The 16,932-nt window shown below is 48.4% G+C and overlaps 1 protein-coding gene across 2 annotated transcripts; it reads left to right on the top strand.

The window, feature by feature from the left end:
- Positions 1-202: 202 nt before the first annotated feature.
- ppp1r1b (protein phosphatase 1, regulatory (inhibitor) subunit 1B) lies at positions 203-16,446 on the top strand. 2 transcript variants are annotated; one of them, XM_076038548.1, is made up of 5 exons: positions 203-661; positions 11,130-11,219; positions 11,722-11,797; positions 13,142-13,258; positions 14,353-16,446. In XM_076038548.1, exons 1-5 carry the CDS (start codon positions 545-547, stop codon positions 14,520-14,522), a joined length of 570 nt encoding a protein of 189 aa, XP_075894663.1. In that variant the 5' UTR covers positions 203-544; the 3' UTR covers positions 14,523-16,446. The 2 variants fall into 2 exon arrangements, with proteins under 2 accessions (XP_075894663.1, XP_075894664.1); XM_076038549.1 differs by having other exon boundaries at positions 206-661; positions 11,130-11,213.
- The last annotated feature ends 486 nt before the right edge of the window (positions 16,447-16,932 follow it).

The following is a 16,932-nucleotide window of genomic DNA, read 5'->3' as shown; positions in this document are numbered from 1 at the left end:
TAGAGGCCAGAAGAGGCTCAACCAATGCCATGAGATGATTATGTTTTTTATTTTTTTCTCAATCTCTCTCTGATTACAAACCAGCCTCGTCCCTGTCGAGGCTCCTCCCCCTGCTATCTCCTCCCCTTCTCTGGCCATGACCCCACCTCCTGTCATCCCCAGGCCCCTCCCACCCGGCAGCCTCTAGCCACTCACGTCCCCTCCCCTCACAGTCAGATCTGGCCTCATTCACTCCAGCTGCTGCACAGGTTGCGAGACCGGGCGAGAGAGAGACAGAGTAGAGAGAGAGCGAGAGTGGAGGAGAGTCAGCAGCAGCAGCAGCAGCAGTAGTAGTGGAACGAGATAGCAGCAACAGCTGGGGAGAAGAAGGAAGGGCAGAAGGTGACAAATAGACACAACAAAAAAGTGTGATAACTGCACAATTTTGAAGACAGAGAGAGAGAGAGAGCGAGAGGGAGAGAGGGAGAGAGTGTGAGTGGGACGGCTCGGCAGTGAGGGGATCTTTTGGCCGTGACCTGTGGCTTCACACTGGGACTGCGGGGACATGGACGCCTCTCTGCCCACTAGCGAGGTGGAGGTGGAGCCCAAGGAGAGGAGGAAGATCCAGTTTGCCGTGCCGGCTGCAGCGCCCACCAACCTGGACCCTCGGCAGGTGGAGATGGTGAGCAGGCTGCAGGGAGGCGGGTCGGCTTGACCTGTGTGTGTGTGTGTGTGTGTGTCAAGCCGTGTGTGTGTGTGTGTGTGTGTGTGTGTGTGTGTGTGTGTGTGTGTGTGTGTGTGTGTGTGTGTGTGCGCGCGCGCGTGTGTGTTTTAGTTCTTTAGTTTTTCTCAAGTTGTTAAATTGTTTTCCTGCTTTGCGTCTAGAGATAGACATTGTTTTTTACTTTTGTTCATTCTCAGAGATAAAATTCATTCTCAGAGCGACTCAGAGCTCCACTGGACCGGAGCGTCTTCATGCCCTCACCCCACACCCTGTTGCTGCCTTTAATTTTTGACCTGTTCCTCATGCAGGCCTCTGCTGAGTGTGTGTGTGCGTGTGAGTGTGACACGCTTGAGAAAGTGTGATGACATTTCCCTCATGGTGTTTCCTCATGAGATTATCACCAGGCTACTGTCTCATCCCGGCTCGTCGACACGAACTGACACAAACCGTCTTATCTTCTTCACCGCTATCAAGCTTCATCGTCTTCCTTCTTATCTTCTTCACCGCTATCAAGCTTCATCGTCTTCCTTCACACAGCTTCCTCTATCTTCCCCCCCACTGTTTCTTCATCACGGAGCTATCTTTCTGTTTACTCATGACTCGTCAACTCAGCTTTTTTTTTCACCCCCTAATTGGCTCAAAGCGGCGGAGCCACTTATTACAGAGCGGCAGGAAAGTGGGCTGCAGCGGCCCGGTGCAGCGGTGCATCCAGGCCAGTGGCTCATCCCTCCCGAGAGCTCCCAGAGCGACCAGACGGGGGAGAGGAGAGGAGGAGAGAGGAGGAACCTTTATAAATGACGGCACTGAGAGACAAAGGCACCACTAATCCCTCAGTCAACCTGTCTGGAGTCGCCTCCCTCAGTGCTTGTCCTTGTTCCACCAGAAGAAGATGACAGATTTGGAATCAGGCCCCATAATAGACTCATTATTGTGCACTTTAAAGGCCCCTTGTGTATTCATTTTCATGGCTCTAGTTTTTTTTTTCATCCCAGACTCAAGAGGAGCTGGTTTAAAAAAAGAAAAAAAGAACTTTCTATCAAGATAGTGTCTTCACTAGCCCTCTGTTTACAGCCTCCAGCTAAAACTGATGCTTTACTGGAAAAGGGATTTAAAAAAAACAAGGTATTCTCAGGGGGCGGGGCCAACACCTGATGTCACAAAGTGATCTAGCACACATTTAGTGAAAAAAAAAGTGGAAAAGGCGAAAGGCGTAATTGACTTTTCCCATTTCTGAGGAGTTGAGAGGGACGTTTAATGCACATTTGTTAAGTTCTGAAGGTGAAGTTAAACTATGAACGTACTTTAGTTTGTCGTAGCAGAGATAAAGTGTAATTTCCCCTCTACGCTGCTTCTCCAGGCCCTAATCAGCAGATGTCTTTGACTTTGCGCACAATCTGCAACTTTGCATGGCACGCGTGAGGAGCCAGAGTCAATTTCTATAGAAACGGAAACATTCAAATCAACGCTCATTAGCTTTCACGCTCCTCCTCCTCCTCCTCCTCCCCCTCCCCCTCTCATTTCCTCTTTCTCTCGCACTCTGATCCGTATCGGCTCCTCCGAAACGCCCTACAGGATATCAATCTGCCATATGTCGGCGCTCACTTCCTCCAGCCAGACCTTGTGGTTCCTTATGGTCAAACAGCGAGCTGCTATGTTTGCTGTAACTTGGCCTCAGACTTTTTTATTTTATTTTCTATTTCCTGGAGCGGGGTGCTTCCGTCCTGCCCGTGGTGCCATTTTATTCACCTTATCCATCCCACAGATTGACTGGGTGGAGAGAAGGGAGGTGGGGAGGGGGGGGTGAAGGCAGGGACCAGGGCTGTGATGACCAGCCATCCCTCTGCCCAGGAGGATTGTGGGGAAACTGGAAAGCTGTCTGTGCTTGTGTGCGCTACAACGAGGCAGATGGCATCAATGTGAAGCGGACTCTCTGGGGACGAGTGGGCGGAGCCGCTTCCTGCACCCTCCCACAGTGGCAACCGGCCCCCCTCCCTCTCCTTACGTCTGTCTGTCTGTCTGTCTGTCTGTTCCGCCGACTGACTGACAACGTCCCTCCAACTGGCTGCCGCCTCTCCAGCGGCCCACAAGTGGCGTGTTGACAGAACTTTGTGCGTCCCGTTGCCGTGGAGACGCAGCCTCAGCGGGTTGGAGGGCGTCTGAAAGGTCACTTTTAATGGAGGCCTCCGTCTGTCTGACGCGGAGGTTGTTTACGGCCTGTTTGTGGATGCGTGGCTGGCGGCACGGCGGGTCGGCCGTTAATGCGAGACGCCGCCGTGCCGCCGCCCACTCAGACAAACATCGCACACTTCTCTGGCCAACAGCGACGGCTGCATTTGTGCGACGTTCTCACTGGGTGTTTCTCCCCCGTTTTGCGCCGTGTTTATGTTTTCTGAACAGTCTGCCTCTGTTTTTTTCTCGGTGCCGTGATAAATGGCTGTTAGTTTGAAACCGAGCAGATTGTTCGTGTTCACTCCAGTTTTGAGACGTCTGTTGCTTCAGTGCGAAGGCGAAATCTTCTTGTTTGTAATATTTCAAACGTTTGCAATAAATCCCCAAACCCACCTAAAAAAAAAAAAAAAATCCAAGACAAAATATATTTGTTTTCCATTCAATTTCCAACTTTTTCCAACTTGAGTGAAGCATTTCTCTCTCGTCTCTCCTGCCTGTTTTCCTTCCACTCACCCTCTTCACCTTGAGTCCTAAATCCCAGACAGCCCGTGCCACTTTTTTTTTACCAGCACATCTGTCATCATAATATTTACTCTATGAGTTTTCAGCAGCATTCCAGTCATCTCTTATCAGCCCAAACGCTGCAGCGACACTCTGCACTGCGCTGTGGTCCCACAACAAGGCGACGATTGTCTAGTTGTCGTCGTTCACAACAGCGCTGGAAACGCACATGGCTGTGTTTACCAACCCAACCCTCCACACCCCCCCCCCCGCCCCGCCCCGTCCCACACACTCCTTCCACACACACACACACACACACACACACACAGACAGTTGCACAACAGGCCTGCGTGCCTTGCTAGTGATGTAGGCTAAGTGCAGAATGGACGGAGATTAGGGTCATAGTGCAGCGACGGCTGCTGCAGGCCGGATTCCCTCGCCTCCCTCCGGACTGTGCGAGCCGACGTCCTGCAGTCACCTTCTCCCTCTGAAGGGACAAACTCTTGGAAGTGAAAACACACACGCTGACCTGGCACGAACCGACTTGCTTGCAAAGCTGTGATTTAAAGCGTCCTTCCTGCTGCTGTTTTCTTCCAAGAAAGAATGGCAGCGATTTTCCTCTACTGGATGAGGCCTCGATTCAAAAAGGATGCTGATTGGTTACGTCACATCCTGACCATCTGGATGTGATTCAATGGGAGCTTTAAAAGACGGATCTGCCAGATTTGGAGACCTGAGATGGGGGCGATCCAGCCATCCACGCAGGATTTTTGCATTTTCAGGATGCAGTAGTTCAGTTTAAGTTATGGATACTGTGCTTCCGGTGTCCCTCCCTAAGAAAATTCTTATTAATTTTTAAAACCATCAGGATGTGTAACAGCATCTTTCCCAAATGATGGGAAACAGCACAACTCCAGGCAAACTCTCCCACTCTAATCTGTGAAAAAGAAAGCGTGGTTATGGAGGGCGTGGCTTAACTTAACTTCCTCCGAGGCCCCTCCTCCCACACACACATACACACACGCACACACACATGCACACACACCTCACCCCCATCCTTTGCCCCAAGGCGTCCGGGCTCAACGTCAAGCGGCGACCTTTGCTGCGACGTGTGTTTGTGGGTAAACAGCAGCCGCGTGGGGGGACTGTCAACACGCAGAAAGAACATCTTGTGGACGGCCCTGCTGCATGCTGGGACTGCTGCAGGAAGGGGAAGTGATCTGTGCCAGGCGTGTGTGCTGAGGAAAAAACAAAACAATTAGGTCCAGGGTTCAAGTATTAAGACTGGGCCAATCACAAGTTTTCAGACAGAATTATTTCACATCTACTATCCTCTTCATCTCACTCAATTCCAGTCATCATTCATCATATTGTTTCATTACAGCCTTTAGTTATTTGGAATGTCTTTGGAGTCACGGCAGCAGAGTGTGACTCAGTTTGTCCGGTGACGTGATTAGTTCTGTAAAGATCATTATTATTATTTTTATTAGGCTGCCCACTTAAACGTTGCCCAGTGCAGTTTTGCTTAATGTTTGTGGTGGCAAACAGAAATCAGGAAATAAGTTATTTAGCAAAAATAAAAAATAAAGGGTGCATATATTCAGCGGCGTCACCAGAAATCTGAGGTTTTAGCCACAATTTGGACGCCGTCAATGGTTCTCTGTCTTCTGCTGGGCGCCCGTGTGTCACCGCTGTTGCCTGGTTTTCAGCCTTTTTTTTGCTTTGCAGCTCATGAAACGTTTCAATGGATCTTTTGCATCGTGCAAAAAAAAAAAAAAGAATCAGTTCAGTATGTACACCAGTATTAACTAAACAATCTACTGTACGCACGAGTGTGTTTGGTGTGCACACAGTGACCGAAGCATAAATATTGAGCCTGAGCCGGGCGACCTGTTGTCTGATGACATTCGCCGGCTGGATGCGCGTGAAGCAGGTTGGACGCAGGTGCACACGATTTGCGCCTTTTTTTCTTCTTCTTTTTTTTTTTTGACACAGAGGCCTACAGATCTTGTTGTTATTGCTCCACACAATCAATAATTCCCATAAATAAATGAAAATACGAGCCTTGGAGAGAAATGGGCCCCCTGGCACTCATTCATCTCACAGCTTTGCAGGAAGGGAGAGACTGAAATAAAAATAACAAGCAACGGTGGATCTGAAGCTCTTCATCTTTTAACCTTGGCCAGCAGCAGCAGCAGCAGCAGCAGCAGCAGCAGCAGCAGCAGCAGCAGCAGCAGCAAGGAGCGGAGGATTAAAGAAGACGGCGGGGCAGCCGGTGCAAGGATGAGGGCGGCATCGCCACCAGACGTCATCGCATGTCAGAGCTACAACCGGATGCTGACCTGCACCTGTGCAGAAGGAGGGGTGGTGACAGGAAGTGGGACTGGACCATCACTCTCCCTGCTGCTGTTGCGTAATTTCTGCCGCTGCGCCTGTCGTAATCTCTGATTTCCGTCACAAGTGGTTGAGACATTGTTTTGTGTGTGTGTGTGTGTTTGTGATGTTTATCGGCTTTGCAACTGAATGAGCTTGCACTGGGGCGTGCCAGCTGATCTTCAGTCTGCTGAAGGCCGACTGACCCCAAAGGAAAGCATGCAGCGTGACAACACGGCCTCCGTCGCTGGTCACGGTGAAATGAAAAGAGAGATTAAAGGCCCCGCCCACATTTCCACCCATTTTTTGACTTGTTAATTTCATCCTGGGCCGTTACCTTCCTCGAAAACTCAGATGTCCAGGAATCTGACTTGTTTGGCCCTCTGTTTGTGGCCTCCTGCTAAATCTTCAGACCGTCCATGTGTGGGAGGGGGTCTCGGAGGGCGGAGCCAACAACTGGCTGGGGTCGCCTCACCAACTTGGAGTCATTGTCCTTTGTGACATCACAGACATCAGGATTGCAGGATTGTGTGTTTTATTTGTTTGTTGTGGGGTTTTTTTGTTTGTTTTTTTGGTCCCCGGCGATGATGAAATGCAAACGCGTTTGTTTCATTAATGCCTTTTTGCAACCTCGCAATGACTTGCAAGCCTCTCTTCCATTTGTCGCATGTGGTTTGTTGCTGATGAGTCACCATGGCGACGCCGTCCCTGTGTTTCTACCTGCCTGCTGTTGACCTCTGGAGCTGCTCGCTCTCTCTCTCTCTCTCTCTCTCTCTCTCTCTCTCTCTCTCTCTCTCTCTCTCTCTCTCCTCTCTCTCTCTGTCGGTGCTGCTCAACGTGGCGCCGCTCTGAGCTCCAGCACACAGATGACAGGAAGTGCCGGCAGGCTGTTTGACGTGCCGCCGTCTCCCAGGAAGAGCCGTGATTGGCTCCTCCCCTCCCCCGTTGCGTGTTGCCCTGGGTGCGCGGCACATCCTGGCAGGTGGCTTCCTGTCTCTTAATCAGCCGCTGGCGTATTATCCTGGATCTCCTGTAGTTTCAGGGATGATACGTAACACAAAAGCAAAAAAAAAACCAAAACCCTGACAAAACCAGAGGAGGCGGGGTCGCACTGGTCCGAGGGTGATATCACTTTGCCGGTGGGTGCAGCCTGATTGCATCATCAGGGTCACCGGAGAGCCCCTCCAGATGCTGTCTGGGGCCCATCTGTTTATTGGGTTAGTCGGTGCCCGAGGGGTCAAAGGTCGGTGCTAAAGTGTGACTGTGCAGCATGCAATCAGCTCCTGAGACCCTGGGGGTGGTTTCAGTTAGATATGACAGCATGAGTAGCATCGATGCCGGCGTTGAAGAAGAGTGGTGAGTCCTGCACCCTGCAGGACACAGTCGCAGTGCCGGTGCAACACTTCCTGCTCCAAACTGGTGATCGCAGACTTCATCACGTCACAGCTGTTTGGACGCGATCGCCGGCATTCGGCCGGGTGTTTGTTGTGCTAACACACTGAGTGGGGGGAAAGGAGCAGGGCGGCCTGGTATTTAGGTTTTAATCCCCGGCAACAGCGTGTCGCCTTCTGTGGCCAAATCTCCAAAGGCAAAACAAAAAAGCTTCCTGGAATATGTGCGTTAGGCGGATGTTTGCACGAGATAAGAAACATCTTTCAGTCTACTCACTGGATGCTTCAGAGTGATTTAGCAGCTGCGCGTCGCAGCGCTTTAGTCTCTTGTGTTTTTTTAACAGTTTTTTTTTTTCCATCTGCGTGAGGATTTGTGGGTAAAACTATAAAGCCAAACTCCAGTCGGATTTTCGGCGCCTGTGTTTTGAAGGAAACGGCCCCATGCACAGCATTCATGGGCTGAATGTGATGTAGGGGAGAGGCCAGAGTGAGCGCAGGTCAGCTCACTCCCACTGAGGGTCCCCTTTGTCAGCACCGGTGCGACGGCAGACTCTCGGAGCTCCTCCGTCTCATGCTGGAAACCCCTCCGGAGAGCCTCCTGATCTAGTTTACGCTGTCCTACTCCTTTTTATAGTTTCCCAGCCGTGAGATCACCAGTTTAGAGAGGACGGCCTCTGGGGTGGAGACCCACATCAGCTCATCTTCAGGAGCCGCCAGGAGGTCCTCCACCAGCCAAGCGTGCACACAAATGTTCACAAATGTGCAACGTCGTTGGTGCAAAGCAGCCTATTAATATTGATGATGTATGTTCTATGCATTAGGAGGAGATGCTAATCCTGCTGGTCCGTCTTGAGTGATGTGGCGTATCAGTGAAGACAAAACACACAACCCGTTGTCTACCAACATGACTTGTGGTGAATCAGAGAGCTCAGAGCTCGCTCATGGCTTTGCTGTGTATTCTGCTAATCAACTGTCATGAACCAGAGTAAACACACTCTAGTTGTGAAAACACCCCACAACTCTCGTCCCTCCTCCTCAGAACGTGCTGCACAGCGTTCCCAACCGGCGGAAATACAGGAGGAAAACTGCTACACCGTAAATGAAAACAGATTTAGCAGAGCGCAGCAGCCCCAGCGGGGCCACACTTCAGTGACTCTGAAGGTTTGACGAAGTGCCGACTCAGCACATCGTTGGCATTCTCTGCAGCTTCGACCCCTTCGCCCCCGCTGCCGCCGCTGTTTTCACTGGGAGCTGAAAGCTCCGGGCGACGCCTGCAGCCAAACACCTGCAAAGTCGCTGAAAGGGTCACAAGCAGCAGCGGCCCGCCCAGCGCCACCGTGTGGACGCACAGCGCACGGCATCGACCCGTCACCGAGGCAAAAAGCAGCGGCTGGACACAAGTTTTGGGAGATTGGGAGCAGAGGGTTTAGAGAATGATGGGAGGAGAGGGAGGGGCCAGCCAGGGATAAAGCGTAGCGGGAGTAATCTCACACGCTGTGGCCCAGAGTTGGCTCTGATGAGGAAGTCACATACATATTATATAATCCGGCCACAGAGTGGGGCAGCGCTGGAAAATTACTAGAGTCACTAGGTGTGTTTATGTCAGCTGCCTCACTGCTGAACGCATTGCACCAACATAAATCCAGCAGGTGGAACCGAAAATCTCATTTATTTCATATTTTTTGCTTACTTTATAAAAGCTACATTTTGTGCTGATTTGCATGATTTCACAACAACAGTTCTACTTTGTAACTTCCCACTGTCTTCTCGTGCACGTTGCTCTTGCGCCACCAATCACCGGTGATTAGATTGGGTCTGACGCAGCAGATGGAGAGTTTCCCAGTTCTTCTGGATTCATCTCGTGCATCCATCTGCTGAATTTATTTTGTGATGAAACTGCCGCCACCGCCGCTGCTGCAGCATCACCATCCATGCTGGTCTCATCTGAGGCAGCTTCTGTTTACAACTCGGGGTGGCAGCTGCTACTTGCTGCTCTTCTTCTGTGCTTCTTCGGTGCAGCTTAAAGCAGCTGTAAGCTGGTTGGCTGTAGACTCCATGAAGAAAATCAGATGTGAGACTGGAGAAAAGATCATTTTTCTGTGCGATCTTTTCGACTTTCATGCATCTCAGCTTTTCTGTGGGATCAATAGAATAATGGAACTCCACACAGTTTGATTTCTGCAGTTTCTTGCAATTAGAAGCTGCTCTGCCACTGCATCATCGGGTGTGTGTTTGTGTGTGTTGCTGTGCTCTTCCTCATTGTGTTTTTCTTGCACTCACAGTGCCTATTTGCTGGTGTTTAGGGCAAAGGGCTCCACACCAGCGTGTTTCCCAGTGTGTTTCCAGTCCTGGTCACGCCACCATGTTATCCCGGTTACTGCAGGGATGCGGAACACTGAGGCTGCTGTCAGGCGAAGGAAGCAGGAAGGACGGAAGTCAAACAAAGACGGCTAGAGCGAAGGGGCGGGAGGGAAACAGGAAATGTGCAAGTCGTGCGACCGGATTCAAACGTGCGCCTGACGTCATGAGCGATTGTGGAACCGGCAGCGCTGCTTTGGCAACAGGTGAACCTCGCTGCCCTGACGCACAGCGCCAGCACAACACGGTCCCAGTGCAGCCGGGCTCCACGCATGACGCAGGCTGGCTCCTCCCCCTCCCGTACCTGCTGTGAGGTGATGCGACGACAAGCAGAGTTAATGTCACGGTCAAGGTCGGCGTTCCGTACAGAGGACACATTTCACTGGTCCACTGAACCCTCTCAATGTCTAATTATCCTCACACTCATTTTTCTCCATAAGTTAGTTTTGAAAACAAAGAACCTTCTTTATGAGTCATGTACATTTTCTCAGAATGAGTTTAAATATTTTGAGGCAAATTAATTACGGTTCTGCTCCTTTACCGAGAAGCTGGAGCTGATGTTTTCTTGTCTATTTGTCTGATCCAGTCATGTGAGAAAAGACATGTAGAGCTTCAACTTGGCCATTGATTGGGCGAAACCATCCGTCCATCGGTTTGGTTTATTGTTAGTTTTAATTCAGCTAATTTAGCCAAACACAGGCTTCCAGCTGACGCAAATATTTCATACCTTTACTACTAACTAAAGATACACTAGAACTGTACCTTTGGCCTCCTGTCATTTTTTTTAATCACTTTAAAGATCAGGTAAAAGTGGAATCAACAGTGTGGTTAAGACATAAAACGCCCAAATTTGCCCAAATTTGCACAACCGCACGGAGCAGGCGGATAATGTCAGTGCGCTGGAGGGGTGGCGCCGCTGGACGGACGCCACTGGGAGAACAGAGAGTTCAGTGTTGAAAGTGAAAATCTGCCGAGGATGAATAGCAGCAGATTGACTTTTCTCCCCTCCTGCTCTCAGCGACCTGGCTCCGGCCTGCAGGAGTTCGGAAAGAAAAAAAAAAATTGCTGTGTGCACTAATTTCTTCCAGAATCCTCTTTTCCATGGTGCCTCTGTTCGCCGAGCGTGCGCTGCTGCGCTCAGGTAACCGAGCACACTCACCGTGCTGTGGGAAGTTCCAATTAAAAAGGCGCCTACACAATTTGTTTTTCTTCTAAATGTTGGATCTTGTTAAAGCGAAGCAACAAGCATCAACTCTGCGTTATAAGTCACTGACTGTGTGTGTGTGTGTGTGTGTGTGTGTGTGTGTGTGATGACTGTTATGTAACGGGCCTGGGCTCGCTCTACTAACCTGACCAGCCTGGAGGGCTGAAAGCTGCCTGACCCGCCAGCCAACGGGCCATCTCATTGATTATTGAAGACAAAAAAATAGTCTGTTTACTCTCATTGTTCACTTTGCTTCTGCTCACTCCACTTTGTGACATCATAGAGGGCGCCAGTACCTCTCCCAAGCTAATGGAAGCGCTCCTAGCCAGTTGTTGTCTTCGCCCACACCTTAACTCTTCGCTGCTAAAAGAGCAAGACTTTTAGCAGCAGGCTGTAAACAGAGGGCTAAATGTGACATTTTCTTTTCCAGATCCGGCGCAGAAGGCCGACGCCTGCCACGCTGTTCAGAGTAGCCGACCAATCATCTCCCGACGATGACCAGTCCACCCATCAGGTAAAGGTGAAGTCAAAGCTTTTTTATTTGATACTAGGTGTGTCATCCGTCCACCACCGCCTTTCCCACCACCGCATCGTCACAAACCCATGACGTGAGTGTTTCACTCCCTTCAACCCCTAAAACCCTCCTGCATCATTGTGGCCCATGAACATGGATGTATTTTAAGAACTGGATACCGGACCGGCAATATGGTGGCACGCCGGTATATCCCAGTGGCCACTTTCTCACCGTCTGCGCTGGGTGAGCAGCTCCAATGAAATGGATGGGAGCCATCTTGGAGTCTGGGGACTTGCCCATGATGACTTGAGTCTTAGATCTCATGGAGAGACTGGAACAGCGCCCCCGGTGGCTCATATAAACTGTTCCACAGCTGGGATCGTCACAACTGGGAATAACTTTCACATTTTCAAAGCATTTTTAATGCAAATCCGTGTTCATGCTCCTCTCTCTCTCTCTCTCTCTCTCTCTCTCTCTCTCTCTCTCTCTCTGTCTGTGGTGTTCACAGTGGGTCGTAGGAGAGAACGGAGTGCTCAAGCCAAAGCGTGTCAACCCAAACGTGTATCAGCCTCCGTCGCTCAAAGGTAGGTGTGGTGGGTGCGAGCTCTCCGCTCCTGTGCTGTGACTAATCCCTGTGTCCTGATCCTTGTGGCCGTGTTTGCACCGCAGTCTGCTCCTGCGTGGAGCAGCGACATAATACATGCATGCGACAGATGGCTAGACCTGCACTGAAAAACAACTCTTTTGTGTTTTATTCGCTTGCATGCGCACGTGTGAGATGCACAGGGTTGTGTTTGTGTGCTCTCGGCTTTTATGTCGACCGCATGCGTTTGTGGTGGAAGGTGGAGATTATTGCATGACAGCTGTGAGACAGTGGATGTGAATCTAGAAAGTCTGGATCATCCAGGATTAAAGTTAGGGGTGCATGCAGCTGTGGTGCGTGCTCACGCACGCACGCACAAACACACACACACACACACACACACACACGAAAAGACCTTGACAAACATGCACACTGCACAACACAAACATTTTTGCACCAGCGCCGCTGGTTTCTTTGACATGTAAAGGTCTCATATTGTCATGTATTTACAGCCTGGTATGATCCAAACAAAATTCTCCAGAGTGCAGATAATTTAGCCCTCTGTTTAGAGCCTCCAGCCAAAAATACTAGGTTTTTATGTTTCCGCTTTGCCGGGCCTTCCACATTATTGTAGGGCTGACAAAAAACACAAGGGCGGAGCCAACACCTGGCTGGGATTGTGGTCACTAACCAGAGGGGAGGTAGGAGTACCCTTTGTGACATCACAGGGGGACGATTTGCAAGCATGCAGGTTTTCTGAGGAGTGTAGCAACACACAGAAGTCCAGGATGGAGATTTTCTGAGATTTACTGGCACGACATGTGGCCTTTAAAGGTTTGTGAGTGAGGACCTCGGGGTGTGACATCATCGACACGACGGACAGATGTGTTTGGGGACGAGAGGCTGACAGGAAATGAGAGTGAGGCGACCTGCAGAGGGAGGAGATTGTCATGTCACGGCTGGAGAGTGTTGGAGTCGCAGCAGGGAGGCACGAAGGAGAAACTGAAACAGATGAAAAGAAACAGGAACAGAGGAGGCTTTGTGTTATCAAAAAAAAGAAAGAGGAAGAATCAGTGCGTTATACCATAGTTGTACTTCCTGTCTGTCGGTGCACGTGTCTAATTGGCTTCCTGTCTGTCTGGCATGCATTTAGAAAAAGATAGTAAAAACAACCGAAGTCCCTGTGAGGCTTCAAACTTGGTCCAAACTAGAGAACAACAATGATTCCCTCTGTCCCTGTGTTGTCTGCGTCCATGTGTTTGTGCCACCGTGCTGCCCCTCTGTGTATTTGTCTGTGTCTGTGTCTGTGTGTGTGTGTGTGCGTGTTGTGTTTACCTGTGTGTAGCTGTGCAGAAGATGGCCGAGGCGCACATGCAGCACCTCGGCATCGACCCCCCCCTGGAGGACCCCTGTGAGGACGAGGAGGAGGAGGGAGGGGAGGCGTCTCCCGCCAAAGCTGCCGGTGAGACAGAGACTCAGTGACAGCCGGCCGGGGACCGAGGCAGCGAGCAGCCGCAAACAGGGACAACACTTGTTGTTGTTGTTGTTGTTGTTGTTGTTGTTGGAAGAGGGCGCCGTCCGACACTCAAACACTGCTGAAAACTCTTGGCACTTCTGTGCAGCAAATTGATCCAATTAAAAACAAGAAGTGGCGTCAAAACGTCAGACTTGCAACCATGTCGTTGATCTTAGATTTGCTGCCCTGAAAGTGAAGCCAGACTTTATGTTTCATCCTGTCGTCATCAATGGACAGGTTGCAGTGTAAGAGTTTCCGACGGTGCTTTTATTTCCCCCTCCAGTTTTGTGTGGATGGTTCCTCTCCCCTTAATTTCCCCTGCATATTTTTTGCATATATGTTTGCACTTATTTGACAGCATTTGCAACTTCTGATTCGATCCTTTGTCCATGTAGAAGGCATCACCACTGACAATCTTCTTTTCAAACACTTTGATGGTAAAAATATATGTTTTATAAGTATAAACTAAAAATAATTGCAATAAGTTGTGCACAATTTAAATGCCTCAAATTACAGGGATTTACTTTACTGGGTTTTAGTTTTTTGGCCCATATTCCAAATGTGGCGAGAAGGCGGTTTCTGACCTCTCACCACTAGGGGGCATTCAAGATGTTTTTGTAGTCACTTTGATTAATGTCTGCTCATAAATTAGTCAGAGTTACTCATATAAATTTGAAATAAATTTGTCAAAAGTTTTTTAATAAAAAGACAAAAAAAAGACAAAAAGAAAAAAGGAATCAATGAAAATGCAAACACACAAATCTCAAGCACAAGTGCACCTCTCTCACCTTCGGGAGGAAAAACAAAAAAACAAACAAACAAAAAAACAGCTGCTGTGAGTTTGAAAACACGTTGAGATTCAGCAGCTTTTGTCCTCAGCAGTCACACAATCACTTTCCTTCTGCACGACGCAATGACAAGAGACACACTCTCATGTCGCTCAGCGCGGATAAAATCCGGTGTTGTGTCACCGCACCCGCTACACCTCCGCCTTCTCCTCCTGACGCTCCTCTCAGTCTCTCCATTTCTCCCTCCTTCAGACCACCAGGAGACGGCGGCCGCCGAACACTCTGACAAGTTTCCCAGCGTGAGCGAGACGCCCAAGCAGGTGCAGACGGCGCCGGAAGAGGAGGAGGAGGCGGAGAAAGAGGAGGGGGACGGGGAGAAAATCAAGGAGACGACAGAGGAGAAGAGCCGGGGGAGCAACTGAAGAGGAGATGCAGAGCCGAGGGAGGAGGGAAGGGGACATTTTGGGGAATGATTGGAGGTGTTTCGGGGGTTGAAATCCGAGCAGATTGGAGTGAGGTCACGATGTGCAGCGACGCTGGTGGAGAAAAAAAGAAAAAGAAAAGCAATATTGAAAATGAAGCGCGGCTCCAAGGGGCGGCGGGTTTCTGCTTCACGGCTGAAGGTCGTGGAGGATGAAGGAGTTTGTGAGTGAGTCCTAATGAGCAGGTGAGGAAGGATCGACTCACAGTGCACAGTGTCGACAAATGCCGCTTTGACCCCGATGTCCCCTTGCTTTAGTGGAGGGGCCCAGAGGTCAGCGAGACCCTGTGAGACCAAGGAAACACACACAAACACACAAATAACACAGCTAGCAACAAATAAAAAGGAAAATATTTCAGTGTCTGCGGTAGGAGTTACACTTTATTTTTAGGCAGAAAAAAAAAACAAAAAACATTTCTCGTGAGCGGCTTATTGATCGTCAACTGTTCATATACTGCCATCTAGCGGCCGGAACACGATTGACAGGTTAAAAGCAGGCCGAGGACGACCATCTCGATCTCGATCTGAAATGAAATCTTATCCAGGTTCATTGATGATCCTTATTATTATTAAACCTTAAATTGTCTTATGTTCCTGAACAATGGTAAGAATTATACTCCTCCATGGAGCAGCACATTTTCTCGGTTGAAAGCGTTTCTGTGCCATCACTAGTCCTTTTTCAAAAAAGTTAATCAAGAATCACGATAAGCTACATTTGGCTTGGAGTTTCCCTTCATGTTTGCCTCTGAAACAAGCGCCAAAATGTCTGCATATTCTTAGTAAGGACAATGGACTCCTTAAAGTGCAAACCTACCTCTGGTCTGTGTAAAACATCAGAACTGGTCTCACTCTACCTAAAGTATGCTAGATAATAATAATAATAATAATAATAATAATAATAATAATAATAATAATAATAATAATAATAATAATAATAATAGATTTCTCAGATTCCCTTTTCTACGCTAATACTTTTCTATTGCCACCCTTTGATTTCGTATACAATTTGCCCATCATAAAGTCATTTTAAGACTATTTTTCTAATTGAATGTCCAGAGAAGTTCAGTTTTGCCCCATGTCCACTTCGACTGCACACAAAGGCCCCTACACACTGAACGTGGCCCCTACACTCTGTGTAGTAGGGGTGTTTAAGCGAGCGGCACCACAAACAGCCTGGAAGCTCGAGCGCTGCAACTGCTACATGACTGACATCTGACCCTGTGTGGCTGCTTGACTGTCTTGGCACCACAAACACTTATTCAAATATTTTATTTAGTCACTCTCTCTCTCTCTCTCTCTCTCTCTCTCTCTCTCTCTCTCTCTCTCTCTCTGTAATTTAAACAAAAAAGTGTCTGGTTATGTGAGGGTGTCCAGTAGTGCCACGGAATGAATACATTTTGCTGTTTGTAGCTGCAGATTGTATATAAAAATATATAAATATATATTTAAAAAAACTTTGTGAAACTTTTTATGAAACCTGACCTTCCCAAAGTGTGTGATGACATGAAGAGCAAGTTGTGTGTCAAGGTTTTACAGCCACTGTTCTCATCCGCTTCCATCTCCACTGCTCTGTCCACCAACCACACAGACATGTATCAATTCTTCTGTTTAATCTGTTCTAATTTTTACTTTTTTTTCTTTCCATTTTCTTGTTGGTTTAAAATGTGTTGTAGTTCTTTTAAAGTAAACATCAATATGATATCAGAATTAACTATTTTTCCCCCTTTCAAATTTCACCTGTACATATTGTGTGTGTGTGATTGTGTGTGAGGCGTGTGAGCGTGTGTTTGCGTGTTCAAACTGAATTCTTCTATGATCATGATTAAAAATGTATGATTCTTACAATAATAAATTTGTCAATTGCATTTTTTCGAGCGTGCGTGTCTCTACATCATTGTTTGTTAAGAAAACAATGAAAATACGCTTTTAGGGAGGGTTATATCTACCTGCATAGTTGCTGGCCTTATCCAAAGAACCTCATTGAGTAGTAGTGTAATTACAGCAAGTTAAAATAAGAAAAAATGCAATATTTTCCTCCTACTCTTAATGTTTGCAATGGACACATTTTATTTTGTACTTTTGTACAAACACGTTAGTTCCGAACTCAATTGGGAAATAATTAAAGGAAGATGAGACTCTTTGAGTGGTCCTTTAAACATTTTTCCGCTTTTGTGGACGTCTGTTACGATTACGTCTCCATGTAATGCTACGTTCATGACTACAGTAATCTCAGAAATCCCAATTTCTGCAAAAAAGAAGAAAGAAAAAGTGGATCGTGACGTGTGACATGCGTTTTTTCCCTGTACAATTTTCAAAGGTACGAGTAATATCGATGAGGATAGATTTACAGA

The sequence above is a fragment of the Nelusetta ayraudi genome, unplaced genomic scaffold (genome assembly GCF_046127955.1).
Source record: "Nelusetta ayraudi isolate G7.1 ecotype Tasmania unplaced genomic scaffold, CSIRO-AGI_Nayr_v1 ptg000057l, whole genome shotgun sequence".
In the NCBI taxonomy this organism is placed as follows: Eukaryota; Metazoa; Chordata; class Actinopteri; order Tetraodontiformes; family Monacanthidae; genus Nelusetta; species Nelusetta ayraudi.
The sequence above is the reverse complement of the archived record's forward strand: the minus strand, read 5'-3'. Positions and strand labels throughout refer to the sequence as shown.